This window comes from Amphibalanus amphitrite, unplaced genomic scaffold, assembly GCF_019059575.1.
Source record: "Amphibalanus amphitrite isolate SeventyFive unplaced genomic scaffold, NRLGWU_Aamphi_draft 000732F_arrow, whole genome shotgun sequence".
NCBI lineage: Eukaryota > Metazoa > Arthropoda > Thecostraca > Balanomorpha > Balanidae > Amphibalanus > Amphibalanus amphitrite.
Genome location: NW_024882226.1, coordinates 1 through 19,817, shown reverse-complemented (window position 1 = coordinate 19,817; position 19,817 = coordinate 1). Strand labels below are relative to the sequence as shown.

Below are 19,817 nucleotides of genomic sequence, written 5' to 3'. Positions count from 1 at the left end.
GGCATGGGGTAATTTTAGCTTATAGTGATAAACAAGGTCATTGGAATATATTTGTGCTGAACTCCCAATAGATGGTAATAAAATTGACAGCTAGAGTACTTTTATCAAAACTGCATAAAAATAAACCGCTGTGGAGTAAGTAGGGTAATTTTTATACTCCATTACGGCTGATAAATTGACGCGACAGAATAAAACTATTCTCATGTAGGTGTAAAATTTACTTCCTTTGTGATAAAACTATCATGTCCGGACAATAATTTTATAACCATGGAGTAATATAATGTGGTAGCATTACTAACATTATTCTTCGGGAGTATTCGGGAGCGTATTTCAAGCAATACTGTATCACTTTCTTGATAATCCTATTCCGTTGTGACATAACTAATCTAAAAGTGATTAATCTATTCGTCCAGCACAGTATTATTCCAAGAATAATATTTTCGGAATGTCTCTTCAGTTCGCGACCATTCGCGACCGCCATTGCGCTCAAGTCGTCAGAACCAAGGCCTTCTGTCAGAGAACCGAGCAAGCGTCCCAGTCCTCGAAGGTAAGCTGAAATTACTGTATACTTTGTGTTTTGTTAGTATGACTTTACAGTAATCCGTAGTATGACCATACAATCCAAGAAATGCGTTGACGTAGATTTGCGGACGAATATTTCCGCGATGATGAAATTCTGGAAGACAAATTGTCAAAACAAATTGACAAATTGTTGTTACAAACAAACAAAACAAATTGTTAAAACGGTCATATCCGGACATCTACTTTTTGTTGTTTCTATCCTCCCAATATCACGATAGAAGAAAACACGTTTAATGAACGTATTTATATCTTGTTCAGTGTTCACTGCCTGATAAAATAAAGCTGTCCATGAAATTAAAAAAAACTGTTCTTTTCTTTCTCAAAGGTGACTCTGCGGAAGAACAGCTTCCGACAGAAACTTCGGAACAGATTCAAGAACTGTCGAAAGCCACTGAGCATTGAGCAACGCCGTCATCGACACGGAAAGACGAGCCAGGGGCATCGTTGTGAAAAAGCGTGCGGCAGCTGAAGAGGGGATGCCGGGGATGTTTCCCAAAACGAAGAAGTCGAAGCTAGACATCTGCACCGAAACCGCCAAGTTCAGTGCCAAGCTAAAACACGCCGATGTCACTCACAAGACATCTGTTCTCAAAGATTCCTTCGAGGTTCGGCGGATATGCCTCACGAGCAACCGAAACCGGAAGACTGGCGAGGAGATGAAGGAGATATTCCCGGATATGTACAGCGAAGCTGCCGTAAGTGTTGCTTTATTCGGTATTTAAAAGTCTTGTCTAATGTTATGTGTGATTGAACTCGAGATTCCTTTACTAACAGGGTAGTTCAGTAGGAAAATTTGACCGCCACGGTGACGTCACAGTGGCTATGCGTAAGCGTGGTGTAGTTAAAATGTCACATTTGACATCTGTGCCTTTTAAGGGTGGATTATCGAGAAACGGGGCTTCAAACATTCATGTAAACGTGTTTTTTTATAAACTTCCCAATTATAAGCTCGCCAGTTGACCCAGATGATCACCATCTTCCTATGTATTATGAATGCGTGGGAACTTTTTTTCCCGCCAGCGCGGCAGCGTGATGTAACGGAAAAGGAATTTTGAAACTCGTTAACGGGGGATGGTTGAACTGAACTAACTATATAATTAGTGGCACCATTTTATATCCGCGCTATCAGGGAACAACATTGGATAGGAAAACATCTGGAAAATTTGTATAATTTTTAACCCACTCCCTCTGGGTTTTCTACCGCCTGCTGGGAAGTCACCCCCCCCCCCCCCTCTCCCATCTAACTTGGCGGGTCCTAAGCAACGTAACCGTAACGAAACGCTCAAAGCGGAGTTGGGAATCTTGTCACAAACCATGACGAAAGCATTCCAGTCATTTTTATCAGGTAAAAGATCACCAGAGGTTGACACTTGACGTGGCGCGCTTTCAAACTTTTTGTGAGCTGAAGTAACTTACCTGACCTGACCTTCCACAATGATATAATGTTCACTTGATGTTGCTTGATGTTAATTCCATTCATTAATGTGATTTTGCGATGTTTCCAGGTGTGGACTGACTTGGGAATGATCATGGGGCTCGAGGAGAACGTGAAGGAGCATGTCCTGCACAAAATCAGACATACCGCGAAGAAGTATGCCCAGACGATGATAAACGTGGAGCCGGCCGACAAAGACGGTGAGTTTTGAACGGGCACAAGCACACCTTTTCGGATGAGGTGTTCCGCTAGCAACAATCGTGCCGGGGGGGGATACTCTTCTTCTATGTATATAACTGGGCTCGAGCCGATCATCGTAGACGATATATTCCTGGCCACTGGCCAGGGCTGGAATAATGTTTAGATCTGACTGATTTTTTTTAGCGAATGTACAGTTAGGCCCGAGGTATTTTCGATAAATACGAGGTCAGGCCAAAACATTAGCCAAGACCAAGTGTAGGAAGGTATTTCCCACGCATGCTTCTTCCTGCACGATGGAGAAATGACGTTTCACATATCCCAATGGCGTAATACATTAATAGCAGAGGGCAGGACAACTGTTTATTTTCTTGATGATTTTTTTTTTTTGGCTTAAAGGAAGGCTGCCACCTTTTTTTACACAAAACGGTTTTCACTAGACCTAACCCACCTATGACCTACCCTGAAGTCTGTTTCCCGAAATTCGGCCTAGTTTTCAAAATATCCGCAATTGGACTTCAGATTAAAGCCATCACAAATGTGTGGAATATGGGAATGTAACATTACCATGTTAAAATCCCATCTCCCACACTTTTTGTGATGGCATCAATGTGAAGTTTGAATGCGGATATCTCGAAAACTAGGACGAATTTCGGGAAATGGACTTCAGGGTAGGTCATAGGTGGGTCAGGTCTACTGAAAACCGTTTTAAACCGAAAACCGTAAAAAGGTGGCACTTAAACGACGGGCGGGACAACATGTTGTACCTCACCTTTGGACACCCAATCGTCGTTGGTTTTGCTATTAGTCAAAAAGTATTGTTTAATCTAGTGATATTGAAAAGTCATGGTTGTCTCCAGTCCATTCAGGTTGTCTCCATTCATGGTTGTCTTCATTGTCTCCAAATATACCACAGTTACATGCAGTTTGATACCTACTTGCACTCCATACTTAACCATGACAGCGGAACATCGGGTACTAATTTCTTATTTCACTGAAATATTTTAACGACGTATAATTATTTTGTAATTATGCACCACGTTTAGTTGTAAGAGTGTATTGTACTACGCAAACGTACTACGCATCGTACTACGATTTTGAGAGTGAAAAGAAATCAGGAAGAAGCGAAGAATCGTCTCCAGATACTGTAGATGGCATAGCCAGCTATGTACTGTACGAACGCGGTTCCTTGTTTCTCTCTTAGGTTTCCTTTACGTTTATTTGTACGATATGCACTGATGCCAACTGACTGCAATATTCTTTTTCACGGCAGACGAAACGGGGTTCGTCAGGCAGGTGAGGAACTATCGGTGGACGGTGTGGTGGTCTACCAACTGCCGGCCACCAGGTTGGAGACCGTGGCCCTATGACGGCCGCCCACGCTGTCTTCTACACAAAGTTCACGGGGCCCTGCAGGGCCCTGTTCGAGATTCTTTACCGGAGTGTGGGATTCGATGTACATAAACCTATCTGGCTTATCACAGAAGGTGTGGGAGGTTACCCAGGTAGTGTAGAACCAGCATGGGAGATGCCCACTTCGAATGACTGGCGACCTGTGGCTCACCTGTGGTTCAAGTGACTCGTGACTTGTGGCTCACCTGTGGCTCAAGTGACTCGCAACGTGTGGCTCACACTACTGGAGCCTCTGTATTATGACTAATTCAGCTGCGGCGGTCTCAGTACGCCAATGAGTCTCAGTACGTCTTTCATAGCCCAGATCACGCTCGTTTTATATGCCATCCGTGGCGGTGGTTCTGTGCGCAGATGTTATTCGTTAGCCTCAGTGTTAACCATACACGCTCGTTTTATCTGCCATTCGTGGCGGTGGTTCTGTGCGCAGATGTTATTCGTTAGCCTCAGTGTTAACCATAACGCCCTTGTGAGTTGTGACCTTGAACGTCCTTCCAGTGATTTCGCATTGCGGCCGGCAGAGACGAAGTTTTGCCTCCCAGTTGAGACGCCGCTTCTCAACTAGGAAGCAAAATTACGTCCCTGTCGGCCGCAATGCGCCATCACTGGAAGTGCGTCCAAATTAAGATGTACCTGCTGATGCTCAGGTACCATTCGTTAATCAATTGTTGGTGTTTCAATACATTGTTTAAATGCATTCCTTATTTTACACTTGGTCATAATATTATCACATCACCCCGCATTATCAGGGGTGGTACTTTTACACCGCAGCTTGATTTTACCGGGGAGTTACTCCGGGGTAAAATTATCGAAAAAAGGAGTGCTTTTTGGCATGGCAATATTATTCCCCGAATGGGAGTAATTTGAGTATTAAGTTAATAAAATTATCATCTGGTGTAATTTTATCCAAAGATAGCATACTTTTATCCTACGTCATAAAATTACTCCCTAGCACGAATAATATAAGCGTTCGGATACTAAATATATTCTATATGCTAGTTTTATTCCCCAAAACTCCCCATTTAAGGCGCTTATGCCAGGTCATAAAATTATTCGATTGCAGGAGTGCTTTTTGGCATTCTAAAATTAGAAAATGGGGAGTAAGTTTTTTTCAGTGCAGGGAAACAATAAAATTGTCAGGGGAGTGGGTTGTGATAAGCCAGATTGGAAAATCGCTAAACCAGAAAGGATGAGGTCTTACCTATAATAACTACAAAAGTTTTTCCCTGATAAACAAACAACATCTTTGCACGCCGTTCTCGGTTAAAACATTAAAATGTGTGCATAATCAAAATACTACGGTGGATCAAATTAAAAGTCATCTTAAAAAGGTTAAAAATCCTCAGACTGTGCAAGCGGTAACTCAACGGCATGAAGGTACTGAGAAGAAGGTGGCATTATTACATAAAACTACTCATGATGAAAGTACCTATAATCACCAACATTACCATAATCACCGTAAATACATCAGGCCACTTAATTAATAGGTCACTGCTAGTTAGCCTAGGTGAAAGTCCACAGACGAAGTGGCCAGTAGCCCGGGCAGGTCAGGTCATAGGTCACAGACCGATATCAGCAAGTCACCTGAGGTCAGCCCATTTCCCGACGACCGTTGCCTGGAGTCCATTTTTACTCCACACCTATGAATTTCGAGTTAATCGATCTATCCCGACGTAGCCTCACGGCACGCCGGGAGCGTGAGGTATGGGAGTGTGACACGGCACCTCTCCTGTGTCGGAAAACACGCTCAGCTAGTCGAGAGCCGCCCGTCGCGCGCACCTACCCACTCCACAGGACCCACAGGTGTCCAGTCACATCCCCCGCCGTTCTGCTATCACAACTCCACTTCATTTATTACCGCTCCCAGCAGTTTCCATAATTACCGCGGACGGATCGTGGCGGGATGCCGGAGAAGCGCGATTGAAAAATGGGCGGCGTGCGGTGACCGATTGGTTTTGGCGCTCATCGTTGCCTTGGTTTGGTGAAGATGGGATACGCTTAGACGAGCTGGAACACGTCTAAAATACCTTGCGACAGCGACGGTAAGCTTACCTCAGTCTATTCGCGGTTTATGTCATGCTTTCCGGCTCAAACGAGGAAAATTCAGGGTCAGGTGCAGCGCTAGCGAACCGCCACGGCCGTGAGCCGGTGGATTTTGGCGCATGAATCAAACAGTTCCACCTGATCGATTTCATGTATGTTTGGTGGTGTGTCGAATATTCATGTCATTCAATTAAAGTCAGAACTGTTTACGAAAAATTCAACTAAACTGAACCTAAGGTCGGTTCGCTGAAAAAAAAAACCGGGCCAAGACAATCGATATTGAAAAAACAATACAAATCTGATCAGGGGTATCAATGAAATAGCCACTGGCACTTGGCAGCCACCGGGACAGTTACTTGGTCAGTCACTAAGTCGAATACGTAACCGTTCCGTTCACACTTTCAACGTCTAACCGTTCAAATAAACTTCAATACACTTCACAGCCCCTCAATGGACACAATACGCACCCAATGGTCGCCTTTGAATGGTCCATTAGCTCCCACACCTACACACTAGCCGGCGGCATTGGGCAGAGGCCAGTTCTGACCGTCCCGGTCACACTTTCACCCACTGTGCGGCCTGTCCGGAGCCGGTCTGTGACCTCGGGAACACTCCTTAGAGCGGGGTCACACCATGCAGATATGGTGACCGAGTGGTGATGGAGCGATCAGCTGACCTTACGGCGCTGTCAGACCGGCCAAATGTCACGGCAGGGGACACCAGAGAGAATTCAGAACTACGCGAGGGAGGCTTTGGATTGATCAACGGCGTTCGAGTGAGCCTTCCAAGGCTCTACAGAAGAGCCTTCTATGTTGGGAGTTTCACGGTGTGTGGTCAGAAGAAGCAAAAGTTTATCGTAAACCACGCTATTTACGAGTATATTCAGCGAGTAATGCGATATCACTGCATAATTAGCTATCTTAAACGAGGTTAGTTCCTCCACAACTTCTAAGCTATTCGTTGCTCGACCAACAAAAAGTCAAAACACTTTCAGGAATAAACTATCAAAATAATTTAGACATAAACGTGTGAGAGCAAAAGTGAGCCGCTACGCCCTACGGCGCTCGCTCATTGCTCCCAACCGGAGTAGTCTGCTTAGTAGAAGTAGTCGCACTCGCGTCACGGTTTAAAGGTAGTGTGCCAGCTTTCTTGGACCGTATGGAGTTAATGGCCCAGATAAGGAGAACCGGATTTTTAGAACTTATCCATACCTTCAAAACTCATGGAAACGTCTAAAATTCTTCAAATTTTGAGTACCCCAGTGCGAAATTCGCCCCGACGGGTTGTCGGTCGTACCCCAACCACATTTCACACCACTATGAACAATAAATGCACACACTAAAATCGCTATTACCGATATGCTCATCCAATCAAGTTTCGATAAACCCGTTAATCATCATCTCCTGCGGTTTCGAACACGCCTGTTAGGTGGCTTCTGATGCTCGTCGAGGTAGGAATTTCCAAATACGCGTGGTGCGTCGGGCCGCGCGCTCTGACTTCGGCCAAGAAAAATGCGTCAGCTGATCATTGTCATTTCTGCCACTTACGTGTGGTGAAATGGGGTCATAACTTATAAGACGGCTTTTTCATATCAATTATTTTACATAAAATCATATTTCAAACCATAAATAATGTTCGACAGCCAAATAAAAGAAACAATACCAATACGGGCTTACAGTTTAAGGCTCGACAATGTGTTGTCTACGATTAGACAGCTGATAACTCATTCCCGTACGTCGTATGGTCGTAACACTATAATGACCTCTGCTTATTGTCACAAGTGCGCCGCATTCGCGATTGTTGCCCGACGCCTGTTTGCAGGTGAGCCCACTACAGTTGTTATACATATCTAAAAACCGATAAACTTTTAGGCGAAAAAGGCACTATTCCAGGCCCATTTTTGATTTTTTTTGCGATATTAGGTAAAAACAGAAGCTTCTTATCCTAGGAAAAATAAAATGGGAAATCTTTCAAAGGTGGCACACTACCTTTAAACTGAGCCGGTGAACGGTTTGCCACTACTTATATCACTGGACAATGCAAAAAAAGTTAATGCAAAGCTATCGCCGACTTATTCTGAAGTCTGGCCTCTTTATTCTTCCTACACGAATATTAACTTTGGATCGTAACAATAAAACATTCGACAATAAGGAGACGATACAGTTTGAGGGTAGAACTATAATGCCCAATTTCTCACCATCTGTAGGATGTAATATCAACATATGTAAATGCATTCCAAGTTCTCTTCAGGCACAGCTCCCGCCTACATCAACATACGGTTTGCCGCCGCCCAAGAGAGGACTGTTAGGCTGTGCCGCAATGCATCTGTGAGCTGAAGATACTGTGCCGCAATACATGTAGGCTGAAGATACTGTGCCGCAATGCAGCTGTATACACCACAAACGCAAGGAGACTGCAACGCTTGAGTGAGCGCCGAACACACATCATCAATGAGCTGAGGAATGAATAACAGGCCAGCAAACAAAGGCTCCTCTGCTAGGAGACAATGCTAAGCTCATGTTGATTGTTGAAGTTCATCTATCAGAAAGGCCGGTAAGCGAACTGCTGAACTAAACGGGGGAGGAAAGCCTTCAGTCACGGGACAAATCGCCTTTTAATCTGAGGATTGCATGCAGCGGTCACGGAAACCATCATTGAATATAATCCGATGGCGAATGGTAATAGTCTCGATCTCGCCATGATTACAGAGATTATATAGCATCCATCGTTCGTAATGCATTAAACTGCAGAAAGCGTGGAACTACGATACGGCCACGGGACGCCGTATTATCGCTCCGGCATCATATTTGGACAAACCTATATACCAATCCGGTCACAAAAAGCTATCGTAAGCAGCCTTAGTTTTATCAAGTTTTCATAACAGTGTTGGTAAAGTAGATCTAATATAAAAATGGATCCAAGAAGGTACGCCGAGAAAGTAGATTTTGAAAATAAATACTTTGGCCAATGGCCATACCGTTCGCTGTATTCCTAACGTCCTATCCTCTTACCCAAGCGAACTGGCTAAATCAAACCAATATACGTCTTCTAGCCTGTCTCGGTAAAACAAATGAGATCGCAAATTACCGCGGATTCCAATTTTCGATCCCATTTTCCTGATACGGTTGCCATAGCAACAGCGCTGAATCTCAGCCATCGAGCCGACCGTGACAAAAGCACGTGACTAGGGGCAGCGGGACCATAAGTGGAGGGTGCATTCGGAATGGCTGACTCATGTCCACAACACTGACAGGGCTCCGGCGCCGCCTACCAATGACGGCGGCCGAATAAAGCGAACGGTCGCACACTGTGTACTGGCGACCTGAGTCGACTGTCGGGGAATCTGGGAACATGAATGGAATTCCGACAAACGAAACAAATGACAATTATGATAGAACGGTAAATTAAATGGACCAAAACAAAACGTTCCTTAAGAAATAAAGGATGACAATCAACAAATGCATCAATGCTGTTGGAAGTCAGCAAAACGCTTTACCCTGCAAGGACCACGTCGCGGGGTGATTCGTCCTACTGCCAACTCACCTGTGCCTCCTCGTGGCGGCCGTCCGGTGGTTTCTCATGCGCCTTCCCCGGCAGCCGGCGGCCCGCCTTTGGCGAGAGCACTCCTTCGCCGGCCTGCATCGAGTCTCTTCAGGGCGTGACCTGCGGCGTAGAGGTCACCTCAGGTCACGACCTGACCCGTGCCGCGCCCTTAGCATTGATCCAGGCTGTATGCTGAGTGATCACACCTCTCCAGTCATTATTCAGTGGTGCACGCCCTAACCAGCCACCGACCACTCCGTGCCGTGCAGGTCCACGACCCACCAACACCCCTCACGCTTCCATTCCAGTCACCACGCCCTGTCGCTCCCACCTCGAGCTCCGTCTCTGTTCACCCCGTCACACCAATCCACTCTGTCACCGCTCACTCCTCCAACACCGACCGTCCGCCACCGACTCGCTCCCTAGCCCGGCCGGGCGCCGCAGACGGGCGATCGATACTCCGGCCGGCCGCCGCCGACCGACCCGACATCTACCGGCGGACGGGGGAACTGGGCAGGGCCGACGGTGCCGACACCTGCAGGGGGGTCTAGGGCTGGAGACGGACCAAGAATTTGGACTTTGTATTGCTTATTCCGTGGCCTGAACAAAAACTCGCGAGTGACATTTGTAGATATACGCCTTATCTGGACCATGGTTACTAGATTAATTCATTTTCAATCGACACTGATCTACTGTATCGGCAAATGGTTATTTTCCCATAACTATTCAGCCTCTTCTCGAGCCTGCGTCCGCTCCAACACACATTTGCATATGCGACGTCGTGGACTCAAAACAGGATTACCTTTTCATACATTGTCTGCTTCTACCACGTGAATATCAGAATAACCGCTTATATCTCCATGGGCCATGGCTCACTTAGCGAAGCCTGTCTTTGATCTGACAGTGCCCCGGAGCGCCCCAAACCGCATAGACTACACCTGAATAAGCAGCCATTCACAGCCAGAATCCATTCCTTTAACCCGCGCCCAGATGGGGTCTGCCGAGCAACGCGGTCTGATGGGGGGGGGGGCATTTTGGCCCCCCCCCTCAGATCTCGAGAACCACGCAACATAGCGACAAGCGGTAAACGGTGTTGGATAGCCCCAGCGGGGAACTACCTTGTGACCCAATTTCATTGACCTCGGTCAAACCGATGACGTCACAGGTCAGGTCAAAGGTCGAATTTTCACCGTTTACAGGCATTTCAAGAAATGCGTTGTAAAATCGAGTAAAATGCATTTCATTGAAAATCATCGATGGAGAAATGCTCTTCAAACACATATTTTGCTATTTGAGGTCACTGATACCAGGTCAGGTCACAGAGGTCAGGTCACTGGGGGGTCACAATATGAAAGTGTCGTGTGATACATGTTTTATGGTCCATTTTACATGACAAATGCGATTATGTGGGTCAGACAGACTTTAGGGCCAGCTTAGGTCACGTTTTGGTCAAGGTCAGGTCAAGGTCAGGTCAAGGTCAGGTCAAATTAGGTCAAATTTCAAAGTTGATATTTTTGCATAAAATGGGTATCGATTCGATGCAGCTCGTCACGGGGAGTTCAATGGTGGTCTCCGTTTTGCGCTACGAGGTCTAGAACTGCTAAAAATTGAGTTCAAAAATTTGACGTCATCAATTTTTAACAGTTTTTTCCCTATAACTTGGCCAAAAAAAGAGGTATCGATCTAAAATTTGGTATGTATATCGAAGAGCGCAGGGACTATCACATATATTCCGGTTTTTTTCGAAATTCGAAAAATTTTTGGAAATTTTTTGAGTTTTTCTAAAAAAATCAATTTTTTTGATTTTTGGGGGTCAAAATCCCAAAATTTCGAAAATCCGAGATAGCAGTTTTGTAGCGCCGTCTTTTCTCTACACAACCACATAAAGAACTTTAAAATTGCTTGTTAACTGTAGAATTGGTGAGCGTTTCAAGATGTCATGTTTTTTGCTCATTTTTGCTCGAACATGACCTCAGTTTGACCTCAATAACTCCTGACCTGAGGTGACCTGTGACTTGAAATTTTGTGTGAAGGTGTCAAATTGATGCCCGGTAAGGTACCCAAAATTTGGCGGCGCTGCGCGCCGCCGTTTTCTCGCTATTTAAGAAAAACCACAGGGGGGGCCAAAATGGCCCCCCCCATCAGGGCGCGGGTTAACTATAGTCGACCAAAGCATAACTTAAATCAAGAAGCTGATGCTGTTCTGTAATACTGTATTTTCTCGTAAGCCTTCTTCTCATAGGTCAACGTCGAAAGGACTAAGGTTAAAGGTCTCGAAAAGTATAACGGTTGCACAGACTAACACTCATTAAGCGCATACGCCGAGCAGCTTTCCGAATAGCACCAAAGCTGACGCGTTGTCATGTAAATCCTACCACTAACCATTCACAAAAATAAAAAAATAGCCTGCAGTTGTTACTTCATTTCCAAATCTATGTATCTCGTCAGAGGGTCTCAGACGCTTAGCTTATGGCGCGATTAATTCTATCAACACTTGGTAAATACTGATCTACTGATTATAGATACCGTATTTCACGAGATGAGCTATCTCCTAGCATGGGTCGCATGGGTCAACTGCTTTTTCCTCTCATGCAATGCAATCCGTTCCGTCAATTTCTTCGTGCTTCTACCGATCTACAAATCTGCTGTACAGCGTCAATGCCGATACAGTTGAGCTTCGGTGTCTAGAGAAGCTTGTGCTCAGCCCCTATAAATATCCTTAGCGAATTCCGTTATTGTGCTACACTCTGAAGCTACCCAGCTCGGGTCGAGGAAGCCCAATCATTGCCATTACTATGCTGAACCAGTAACAGGTCATAACTCACGCTGATATGCGACCACTTTAGTCAATGTCCCGGATGAGCTGCGGCGAATTATATTCCCCGAGCTCATGATAGCATCTACCGCATCTACAACCGCATCTCCATGGGTAGCAACAACTTATCACGTGTTTCAAATCACAGAACTGCCCTGAATGTCAGAGAAGAATCCCAATAACTAGCTGAAATATCAATCTACCTGTCAAATAACGCCGCATAACCCGTGAACCACCGTATCACCGCCCGCAGCGCCGCCTACCGGGCGATCGCAGAACTACGCGCCCGCTGCCGGCGCCGTCCCAGGCTCCGGGAACAGGTCTTTGACGAGCTGTTTCTTGTTCACCTTGCCCATGGCGTTCCGGGGCATCTGCGGGAGGACTTTGAGCACGGTGGGCGCGGCGTAGGGCGGCAGCTGGTCCCCGCACCACTGCTTCAGTCCGGCCAGGTCCAGATCGGCGGAGCTGACTACCACCGCCGCCACCTGACGAACAGGGAGACAGGAGAGGGTCAGTGAGCGGACTGAATGCCGCTCCAAAGACGATGGACAAGTCGTATTCAATATAAAGTTCTTCGGAATTCAAGATATAACCTACATATCAAGACGGTTTAAAATATATCTATGGATATATTTTATATATAAAATATATCCATAGCAGTCAGCACCCAGCACAGCTCCCAAACTAAATAGTTCGTTAGACGACTCATATCACAATCCTCTGAAGCAAGTTCATTAGAGCCAAATTTTCCTTTCCATCCGCTCTCCAACCAACTCACACCCAATCCAAATCCCATATCTCTCTCACCTTCTGTCCCCATGTGAGATCGGGCAGACCGACCACGGCTACATCCTGCACCTCCGGGTGCTCCAGCAGCCGCCGCTCCACGTCCAGAGCGCTGATCTTGAAGCCGCCCGTCTTAATAATATCCACAGAAGTGCGGCCGAGGATGGAGAACACGCCGTCCGAGAGACGCGCCGTGTCGCCGGTCCGGAACCAGCCGTCGGCCGTAAACTCGCGGGCGGTGACCTCCGGACGGCGCCAGTAGCCCGAGAACAGCGACGGGCCGCGCACCAGCAGCTCACCCTCCTGTGAGAGGGGGCGGGGAAGGTGAGAGGGACGGACAGCGGCTCACCCTCCTGTGAGAGGGGAGAGGGGTTGATGAGAGGAAAGGGCCGCGCGCCAGTAGCTCACCCTCCTGAAGGGGAAGGGCGGGGTAAGTGATGTGTGTGTGTGGTGGTGGGGGGGGGGGGGACAAACAGCGGCTCACCCAGCTCAGCTCAGCTCAGAATTTCCATAATAATACTTGTGGCAAGCATGTCCTTTATCCACCTGGCGTGATGACAACACCGGGCGGATAGCAACCTCTAATACAATAGCACGTGTTAAACTGGGTCAAGACGTTCACCCAAACTCATCTACCCGACGCAATATGAGCCCGTTCCATCGCTCTCTCGAACCCTCGTCTCACTCACCTGGTCCTCACATCCTGGCGTCACGGTGCAGGCGCCGCTGCCGTCCGCCTCGGACAGTGTGGTGTACCCGGAGACGCCCGGTTCAAACCGGGCCACACGGACCGAGACCGAGGGGAACGGGCGGCCCACCGCACCTGACGGGGGGAGGGGAGGAGGGTTAGAGAGTAGAGACAGAGAGCACGGAAGACCTGCAGGATCAGCTGTGGGAAATGGCAGAGTAAGACCACTGAGGTCACTGATCAGCCCGCACAGAGGCTACTGATCCGCGACCATGAGGTATCTCATGTCCGTACCGCTATTGATAGCTACCTTTCCCCACGCAGAGGCTACTGACCTGGCACCCGGTGTCCGTGCAGTGGGTTGGTGAGCACCATGCCGGTCTCGGTCATGCCGTACCGCTCGAGCAGCCGGTGGCCGGTGGCCACCTCCCACCGGTCCAAGATGGGACGAGCTAGTGCCGCTGAGCCGCTGATCATCACTCTGCAGGGGACCAAACGGAATTCACAAAAAAATCACCTATCCTGTTTCTACAATAACATATTCCTACCCCCAGCCTTGCATTACCTCACTTATATTCACACTATAATACACACTATACATAGTATTCACACTATAGTATTTGCGTTGCTCACATGAAACACCATATCTGACCTGATTTTCGACTTGCAGACGTCCTTGACGAAGGACTGGTAGGCGAAGTTGTTCCTGCTCTTGTTGTCGTAGTGTTCGAGCAGCTTGGCGTAGATGGTTGGTACGGCGGTGAACACGTTCACCTGTTCGGCAGGGTCGGAGACCGTGTCCAGCAGGTGGTACCACACCTTCTCGGCGTCAAACGACGGCAGCATCACACACCTGGAGCGGAAGGGGGCGGGTCAGGAGCGTAGGTAGGCGGGGGTGTCGAGTTGGGACACGCGTTTAAGTATGAACTGCGAGTGGTTGGAATTAAATATGCGATCAGAGTACACTGGTCACTAACGGCAGGCATACTGCTATGAAAGGCGTTTTTCATATCCAACATATGCATGCTAAGCAAAAGATGAACTCTGTGACTTCTAGAATACACTGTAGAACACTGTTACTCTCTTCCTCAGCTGACAAAACCAAAGACTAACCAAACTCGCACTCCCTTTCCTATACTCCCTTTCTCTCCTTTCCCTCAACATCATCCAGCTCCCCCCTCCCGTCCCATTCCCCACCTTCTCCGTCCTCCCTCTCCTATTCTGCACACACTCACTATCCACCCATCCTCCCCGTCCTCCCTCTTTTCCTCTCCATCCTCCCTCTCCCATTCCCGGCATCCACTCACTTGGCGCCGACGTAGAGCGGGCAGGCCAGCGCGTTGATGAGTCCGTGTGTGTGGTGCAGTGGCAGTGTGTGGAGAATCACGTCTGACGGCTGCCACTGCCAGGCGGACACCATGTCGCGCGTCTGGCTCAGCAGGTTACCGTGGGTCAGCACCACACCTGACGGGGGGGGGGGGCAGAGAGGAGGGTGGTCAGAGTGGGAGTGGGGCCGCTGGGAGGGGGGGAGGGTGTTACTGTCCCAGCGGAGACATGCTCCCGTAAGTGAAGATTGGCATTATTTTTAGGCAAATGACATGTCTATAAAAAGCCGTTGGATAAAAACGGATAGTTCGCGAAACGTCATCTAAAAAACATCATTCGCACAAAAACGCAGACATTGGAGACTAGCTGCTCTCCAGCATTTCCATGTGGTACTGCCTCACCAGGTGAATATCAGGCCGGTGACAGCCCAAATTTCTGTCAGCAAAGGAAAATCACATTCACCCTCACCACCCAAACACCCCCTAGTCAGCTGCCTACATCCCTCCCAGGCCTCCCGCCTCCCCTCTCCCTCCCTCACCTTTGGGCGGTCCGGTGGTGCCGCTGGTGTACAGAATCACCGCCGGCTGGCTGTCCTCCCTGCTCCCCACCTCCTCTCCCTCTCCCCTGGCTCCTCCCTCTCCCTCTGCCGTCGTCTCGCCATCAGCCAGCAGCAGCGGCAGGCGGGAGTCGGCCACTGCCGTCTCCAGCTGCTCCGCCGTCTCCTCAGTGCCGACCACGGCGGCCGACTGGGAGTCGTGCAGGTAGTAGCGGTGCTGAGAGGTCGGGTGGGCGCCGCACAGCGGTACAGCTGACGGTAGGGGCAGTGGAGGGAGGGTAAGGCAGGGATGGACCAGGTGGGACACACTGGGCTGAGTTCTCATCTCAGGTGATTGATGAAACAGGAATCTCGACAACAAGTGAGTGCAGTAGTTTGCATACTGTCTGGAATATTTCCTACAACAAGACATTCCTTATAATGTTGCTTTCCTACAATTCATTGTTGACATTTCACAACCATCTCTAGAAGCCGACGTCGTTCCTAAGAGGCCCCACAGCATCGATCCTCCGCCTCACCTACATGTCCGGCCATCCAGACGGCCCACTGGGCCGACACGAACTGGTGACCGGGCGGCGCCAGCACGGCCACCCGGGAGCCGGGCTCAGGAGCGGCGCGCCGCAGCCGGCCGGCCAGCGCCGCGGCGCGCGCCAGCAGCTGGCGGTACGTGTGACGACCGGACGGGTCCACCAGCGCCGTCCGCTCGCCGTGCGACCGTGCCGCCTCCAGGAGCCCGGCGTGCAGCCGGCGCGTGCACAGGTACCGGGAGACGGGGAGCCCCGGCAGGCGGGCAGGGAGCGAGTGCAGCACGCAGACAGACATGGCTGGGGAGAGAGGGGGAGAGATGAGAGATTGGGTGTCTTCATGGTGCAATGTTGAAAAATAGAAAAGGAAATAACCAATGGTGAAATACATTAACTGCTAGAGTAACTTTAATGTTAATATTAATTATTAATATAATGCCTTAAAAAATAGAGCTACCTACTACAGTTGATATTTTTTATGCTGTATGGATCAGGAAAATATTACGAATATTTCTAGCCTGGAACTGCAGGCACTTTGAAATCAGCAACCTGAGGGGTGTTCACGGGCACCGCACACTGCTGCGTGCGCTGTGTGCGGTACGTCCAGCAGGCGTGGGGGTAGGGGATGGGTAGGCGGCTCTGACGTCACGGCTGCGTGCGGTGGACGGTCCGCTGTGGCCAGTCCCGACCGGCCACAGCGATCGCTGTGTGCGGTGACGGAAGGCTGACGTAGGGACGAAGTGGGCGGAGCTTCGAGGCTGTGTGCGGTCCGACCGCACACAGGGTCCGTGAACAGCCCTCTGACAAAATTATGGTAAATATATCTACTGTCACTCCTTAGTCCTTGACAATAAATTTTCAATATGTATCTCCTTTATGAAGTGTCATTTGATGTCATTGGAGAAGCCATAAAATGTAGCATAAGTTTAATAAAGATGCCTAACAAAATGAAATAAGCATAAGCAAACCATAGACAGCTTTTACCAATACAAAAAATTGCCAGATGGGGGTAGTTACAGACCTGAGGCTGAGGCCATCATTAAAAAATAAAATCAAGCCATCAGCTCACAGCTGCAAATAAAAGTTGAGCCAAATTGCCAAATAAAACAGCATCCTAATATTATAAGGCTAATCGTATTCTTGAAATAAATGCATCCTCCAGCTCCTTTTTTGGCTGCGAAATGGCTCAGAATCAGGAAAAGAATGTGCTGCCAGCTCGGATTTTATTATATAACAATGGTTTTTCATTTCTGAACTGAAGTCCCTTACAAGTTACACCCAAATTCTTTAAGTTTCATCAACCAACCACCCTTGTGGCGCAGTTGGCAAGTGCGTTCACGTTTGGTGTGGGAGGTCCTTGGATCAAAGCTGACCTCTGGCAGCGTTTTCCTCGGCCGGCTCCTACCCAGGAGATGGCAGTAACTGGGGAGTGTTCGCTCGGTCGTGGGGATTAACGCTGTGCCAACCAGCGCCCCCGGCCGCAGGTACACGGGCCTGATCCGCCTTTAAACAGATCCTTCGGTCCGGTGATATGTCCCGAGGGCACGGCCTCGCTTCATGTCCCGGAGCAGCCCTCTGACCTGCCGGGCCCGAGAAATCGGGATAGCCCCAGCGTGCGCACTGCGCACCAGTGCGGTGCCACCCGGGGCACATGACAGGAAGCGTGCGGTCAAGGCTGTCCCGCGTAGCGGGTGCCGAAAACGATTCGTACCACTGCCGTGTATATAGTGTGTACTAACCCAGTATGAATGTGTGCTACTAACGACAAAAGCCCGAGTCGGGCACCAAAAATATTTAAAAAAAAAAAAAAAGTTTCATCAACTATGCTGAAATATACCTAGCCCCTTACATGAAAAATGTGTTTGGCTGGCTCTGGCTAATCATAATGAAACATAGAAAAGTAAAAACGAGAAGATGACAAGTGAATATACAATGTTTAAATGTTTTGAAGAAGACAGGTAAAGGGACCATTTACAAATTAAAACACTTACCTAACTATGATTAAAAGGACACCAGAAAAGAATATGTCAGCTTAAATGTACGAAGGAAATTGAAATGCAGAGGTATGACAAAATCAAAACGTACAAATAAGATTGAGATTCAGATTGGATGATTAGATTGCGATTCCGATTGGCAGGTCTTACCCCTCTCAAAAAGTTTCTATTTGGGAAGTTGAAGTCAAGACCACTAACCACATCAACATTTCATGGGACTAATAGATATAGAATCTGTGACCACATCAGTAGGCGGAACTATGGTCATGAGTACCCAAATATAGGAACGTTCCCATTTTTGGGAACGGAGTTCCCAAATATGGGAACGGGCGTTCCCATTTATGAGAACGGAAGGCAATTTTTCGGCCGTTCGCCCACTAAAACTCAAAAGTGCATCACGTCTCAAAAAGTGCACGCTGATTTAAGTATCTACTAAATCTCCATAAAGTTATCTTTAATCTGACCGTGGAACAAGGAAATTGACCGTGGAATGATATTTTTAATGATTTTTTAAAAATGACAGAATGGTGGAAATATGGGTTATACGACATTTAACATGCAAGTTTAAGGAAAATGAAGCATTTTTTACATTTTGAGGTCAAGTATAATAATTTTCGCCTGGTTATGAAGTTTCATTCTAGCGACACCAGATGATGACATATGCAAGCGAACACGCGGACAGTCCCGAGGTAATATTGTTGACATTTGGTGTCGGGGCGATCGACCGCGTGGAACGTCAGTGATTTTACCGAACTACTGTTGTAAACTCAGTTTCAGTGGTTTAAAATCATTCAGCTGTATTTTATCAGCCCTGAAAGACATATTTTATTTGGATGCTAGCTGTTTAGCGTTGTTTTATAAGCAGTGTCATGAGCGTGGTTTTTGTCTTCGGCGTTTCTAAGCATGATCGGTTGGGGGAATTTCTCTGATATAGGTCGCTCTGTGTGGCTTATTTATAATTTTTATGCTGATTTCGATCATACGTCGTGCCCATCCTACCAGGCCTTTTGCCACTTACACTCATTAAGAAAGGAAAAAACTAGATTTTCATTGGGACTAGGTGTTTTGAGGGTGTAACATATTCAGCGTTCCCATTTTTGGATACTTCTTGTGCTCGTCAACTCTCGGTGATTAGCAGACAGGTGCTTGACATGTCTCCACCCTCGGCGCGGACGGTGGATATAGGTATGGAAGACCTTGTTGAACATCGCTGAGCGTTGTGGATTACGTAATCCTGCAGAGGGGGGCGTGCCCGCTGCGAGATCGACGGGAATAAAAGCGCAGAAGACCGGGCGAAACATGCAACGGTCTTGCCGGAAAGGTCATCTGATGATTGTTGCGTTAACAATAATTTGCGGCGTTGGACGTGATGCTTGTTAATGAAAAGAGCCCCTGAAAGGCGTCGGTGAAATCGTTCCCAATTTTGGGTACGCCCGTTCCCATAATAAGGAACGCTTGCAGCGCCAGTGTACGACAGCGTTCCCAAATTTGGGCTCGCGGCCCGGGTGATGGACTGCTTTAGAAATAGGGGAACGATTTGAAACTACGATGGCCTTACAATATCAAACTCTTTCCCAACAATATTGAGACAACTATCAGGCGTTCACGATCGTTTTATATTTTTTGGACGTCATTTAACAGTTCTTTTTTTGTTTTTAAATAATGCCTACATGGCGTTCCCATATTTGGGTTTATCGTTCCCAAACATGGGAACGAAATGCGTTCCCGAAAATGGGTACGCTTGACCATATTCCGCCTACTGACATTCCTGATTCCATTGACATTTCTTAGCATTTCAATTATAATTTAGTTTCGAAGCAAGGGAGCAGATACATGCGTAATAATTTTGATACATAAGACATACTGCTTACCTTTTAATGGTTTAAAACTTGTCTTAAATTCGATAAATACTTTGCT

General features: G+C 47.7%; 2 protein-coding genes and 1 long non-coding RNA gene across 4 annotated transcripts in view; 1 reads left to right on the top strand and 2 right to left on the bottom strand.

The window, feature by feature from the left end:
• The window catches only part of LOC122365339 (general receptor for phosphoinositides 1-associated scaffold protein-like), a 32,696-nt gene extending 23,052 nt beyond the window's left edge, over positions 1 to 9,644 (bottom strand). Inside the window, exon 1 of the mRNA XM_043336482.1 lies at positions 9,212 to 9,644. Coding sequence (XP_043192417.1) covers positions 9,212 to 9,310 — 99 coding nt within the window. The 5' untranslated portion in view covers positions 9,311 to 9,644. The remainder of the gene's footprint in view (positions 1 to 9,211) is intronic.
• LOC122365341 lies at positions 486 to 2,264 on the top strand. Its single transcript, XR_006253724.1, has 3 exons — positions 486 to 547; positions 908 to 1,277; positions 2,088 to 2,264. It is a non-coding gene; the product is annotated as an uncharacterized LOC122365341 (long non-coding RNA).
• Positions 9,235 to 17,914, bottom strand: LOC122365338 (malonate--CoA ligase ACSF3, mitochondrial-like). 2 transcript variants are annotated; one of them, XM_043336481.1, is made up of 10 exons: positions 17,898 to 17,914; positions 15,901 to 16,206; positions 15,365 to 15,634; positions 14,808 to 14,964; positions 14,153 to 14,353; positions 13,836 to 13,981; positions 13,502 to 13,635; positions 12,834 to 13,115; positions 12,374 to 12,511; positions 9,235 to 9,331 (listed from the first exon to the last, which is right to left on the bottom strand). In XM_043336481.1, the coding sequence occupies exons 2-10, from the start codon at positions 16,202 to 16,204 to the stop codon at positions 9,320 to 9,322; spliced, it is 1,644 nt and encodes a 547-aa protein (XP_043192416.1). In that variant the 5' UTR covers positions 16,205 to 16,206; positions 17,898 to 17,914; the 3' UTR covers positions 9,235 to 9,319. The 2 variants fall into 2 exon arrangements, with proteins under 2 accessions (XP_043192416.1, XP_043192415.1); XM_043336480.1 differs by lacking the exon at positions 9,235 to 9,331 and having other exon boundaries at positions 11,408 to 12,511.
• Positions 17,915 to 19,817: the final 1,903 nt, after the last annotated feature.